Source organism: Cyprinodon variegatus, unplaced genomic scaffold, assembly GCF_000732505.1.
Source record: "Cyprinodon variegatus isolate N-32 unplaced genomic scaffold, C_variegatus-1.0 Scaffold273, whole genome shotgun sequence".
NCBI lineage: Eukaryota > Metazoa > Chordata > Actinopteri > Cyprinodontiformes > Cyprinodontidae > Cyprinodon > Cyprinodon variegatus.
The window spans coordinates 426754-430223 of NW_015150726.1; the positions used below are offsets into that span (position 1 = coordinate 426754).

The 3470-nt window shown below is 39.1% G+C and overlaps 1 protein-coding gene across 4 annotated transcripts in view; it reads left to right on the forward strand.

The window, feature by feature from the left end:
• The window catches only part of zdhhc8 (zinc finger, DHHC-type containing 8), a 93669-nt gene that overhangs the window by 82829 nt on the left and 7370 nt on the right, over window positions 1–3470 (forward strand). For 2 of the 4 annotated variants that reach the window (XM_015383046.1, XM_015383047.1), the window contains exons 4-7: window positions 905–1077; window positions 1159–1261; window positions 1449–1540; window positions 2290–2380. In XM_015383046.1, coding sequence (XP_015238532.1) covers window positions 905–1077; window positions 1159–1261; window positions 1449–1540; window positions 2290–2380 — 459 coding nt within the window. Of the gene's footprint in view, window positions 1–904; window positions 1078–1158; window positions 1262–1448; window positions 1541–2289; window positions 2423–3470 lie in introns of all 4 variants that reach the window. The other 2 variants (XM_015383044.1, XM_015383045.1) reach the window with 1 other exon arrangement.

The window sequence follows — 3470 nt, forward strand, 5'->3', positions numbered from 1 at the left end:
GTCAATTAAACGCTCAAAATGGCCAGAAAAAGAGAACTTTTATCTGAAACTCGACAGTCTATTCTTGTTCTTAGAAATGAAGGCTATTCCATGTGAGAAATTGCTAAGAAATTGAAGATTTCCTACAACGGTGTGTACTACTCCCTTCAGAGGACAGCACGAACAGGCTCTAACCAAAGTAGAAAAAGAAGTGGGAGGCCACGTTGCACAACTGAGCAAGAAGATAAATACATTAGAGTCTCTAGTTTGAGAAACAGACGCCTCACAGGTCCACAACTGGCAGTAGCTTGTTTACTAGAATAGTCATTTACCAAATTAGCAATGTATAGAGTGTACTTCTTTACAGTTAATAGTAGTTTAAAGTTATCTTCATTGAAAAGTACAGTGCTTTTCCTTCAAAAATAAGGACATTTCAATGTGACCCCAAACTTTTGAACGGTAGTGTATATGTATATATAGATTTTTTTTTTTTTTTATTAAATACAATTCTAGTTCGAATATTTCATTTTTATTCAAAATGTCTCCAACAGTGGGCGCTCACATACAGCTGTGTGAGTAAAGCCAATTTAATCAATAAATCCACACAGGTGGTTTTCTTTAATGCAGCCCTAAACATCAATATTGTTTATTTTCACTTACAGCCACAATAATTAAATATTTTTTAAAGCTCTTAAATTACTGTTTACATAAATTCCACTATTTGGTAAAACTGCTTTTCAAACTCTTTCTTATCGTGTTTGGAGATCTGTTTTTTTCCCGTTGTTCGCTCTGTGGTCTGCTTGTTGGACTTTGACCTTTGCCCTTTCCTCTAAAGCTGCAGCCATTGTTTATATCATACATTTATATTCACACGGTGGTATTTTTTATTGATGCTGACCCATTGCTGTCTCCCTTTCCTCTTCAGGACTTTGATCATCACTGCCCCTGGGTGAACAACTGCATTGGTCGGAGGAACTACCGTTACTTCTTCCTCTTCTTGTTGTCGCTGAGCGTTCACATGGTGGGAGTTTTCTCCTTTGGGCTCATCTTTGTCCTCCACCACAGAGAGAAGCTGGGAGGACTTCACACCACTGTCACGTATCCTTTTACTGCTGCTAAAGCTGAATTCCAGCATATGCCCGGCAGTGCTTCATGTTTTACCTTGACCTGTGTGTCTAGCATGGTGGTGATGAGTATAGCAGGGCTGTTCTTCATTCCGGTTCTGGGTCTCACTGGTTTCCACATGGTGCTTGTTGCTCGGGGGCGAACAACCAATGAACAGGTGAGGGAGCTGATGAATGATTCGGAATAAAAAATAATCCACACACAGTTCATATTTTTAAGATGGCCAACAAGAAGCTGAGTCAGAATAATGCATTTCTCTCCTGTCCTTTACTCCATCGCCTGTCCAAGTATCCCTGTGTGGACTGACCTTGTTTCTGTGCTAAGTGACGCATTTTGCTCCTCAGGTGACGGGCAAGTTTCGTGGGGGAGTAAATCCATTCACCAAGGGTTGCTGTGGCAACGTGGAGTATGTCTTATGCAGTCCCCTGGCACCCAGGTAACATGCTATACTACACTGTGTGCGTGCATTCGCATGCGTGTCTTTATAATACAAACTTTTCTCTCCATTTCGGAGACTTGTGTGCAGCCTGTGTCTGCACATAGATCTGGATGCATGCACCTTCTGTGGCTCATTAAATGCTTATGATGTATATATGCTGTTGCACAGACTCAGCCCCACCCAATCGCTGCAGTGATAACTCAGTATGAGCACATGGGCTGAGCCGGTTGTGGTGGGATCCTGTACATGTAGTTCTGTTTAAAAAGACGCCAGCGACACCCTGGGGGAAGGCAGATGGCTGCCACTTTCACTCAAACTGTTAAATGGAAGCAAAGGCAGCTGGGATTGGATTGGGTTTTTCTTTATTTGAATAAAAATTTATATTATATATTATTTAAATACAGAGGAATTGGAAATGGTAAACACAGCCATATGCTCCTTATCTGTATGGTCTGTTAAACCATTACTGTTAGCATTTTATGCACCGCCAGCTCAGATCGGGTTTAATCTGGCTGCCAGATCATGATTTTATAATCTATCATAACGGAAGGAGATCATTTAACCTTATCTGTATCGATTCAAGCTCCCCAAAAATATCACACTGATATGGAGGGAATTTTATTCCATTACTGTTGCAATCAAATAACTTGTTTTGTGAGAGAAAAAGATGTAATGCAGAAATACATTTCAGAGAAGCTGAAGATGATGAAGAGTCTGGTTCTTCGTGGTGTTGCAATTTTCTGCAGGTATGTGACGGACCCCAGGAGGAAACCCCACGTCAAAATCCAGCCTCCATTCATCAGACCGGACCTCTCCGACAGACAGATCACCATCAAGGTCAGCGACAACGGCATGCACAGCACCATTATCAAGTCCAAGGTGAGCAGCTCGGAAAAACCCACAGAGTCTCCCTCACATCACCCCATCACATGAATAACTCTTCCTTTATTTATTGACACCTTCTGTTATCACAGTCACAGCTTTCCATCTCCTCCGCTCCTGCTGTTTTTTCCATTTTCAGACACAATAAGTCTTTTATTTCCTAGTGCTATCAAAAACAGAGCTTTTAACTAAGTACATTAACTTTGTTTCAGCACTTTTTTTGAGGATCTGTTCTTTGAGTATTTTTTTAAATCAAGACTTTTATTTTGCTAAATTAGAGACATAAAAATTGTTCTTTTACTTTTCAAATAAAAAATCTAAACATAATTGCTCACTGCAAATTAAAATATGAACAGAATTTATCATGAAAGGATGAAAAGTGAACAAGAGAAGCACTTCACCACTCCTCACTGATCGGCGGCGATTATGCACCACGTTGTTTGCTGCTTTAAAAACTGCCGTTTATGTCTTTGATTTCTCCAGAGGGGTTAGAATGCTTTTCCTCTTTATTTCTTTATGGGGAAGCTTCTTTGTTCCAACTGAGTTTTATTTTAACCTACAGGCCCTTCAGTAATTATTTGCACCAAAATGTTTTTTAAATTAAAAATACATCCACAAATTTCTGAGTATTTTAAATTCTTATCTACAACCTGAAAAAAAGAAGAGCTGCATAAATCTACCGCTCAATGGAAAAGCTGTTGACAAGAAAACATTTTTTTGTGTCCACTATCAATTGTTTGTTGATCTATTGTGTTCAGTTTGCCAAAAAAAAAAAAAAAACTAGAACTAAAGCCAAATGAGAACTTTTCAGATATTTGTAAAAGGATATTTGAGGAGGATTATATCACGTTAAAAAAAAATCCTCTCTAACAGGAAGCATGGCAGTGGCAGCATCATGCTTTGGAATTGTATTTCCTCAGCAACTGTATGATGCTCTGCATCTAGTCTGACTCAGCTTAAGCTATTTTGCAGCAAATTATTATCACTAAAACCTTCAAATCTATCCTAAAACATGGACTATCCCATAAAATCCCAAAGAAATACA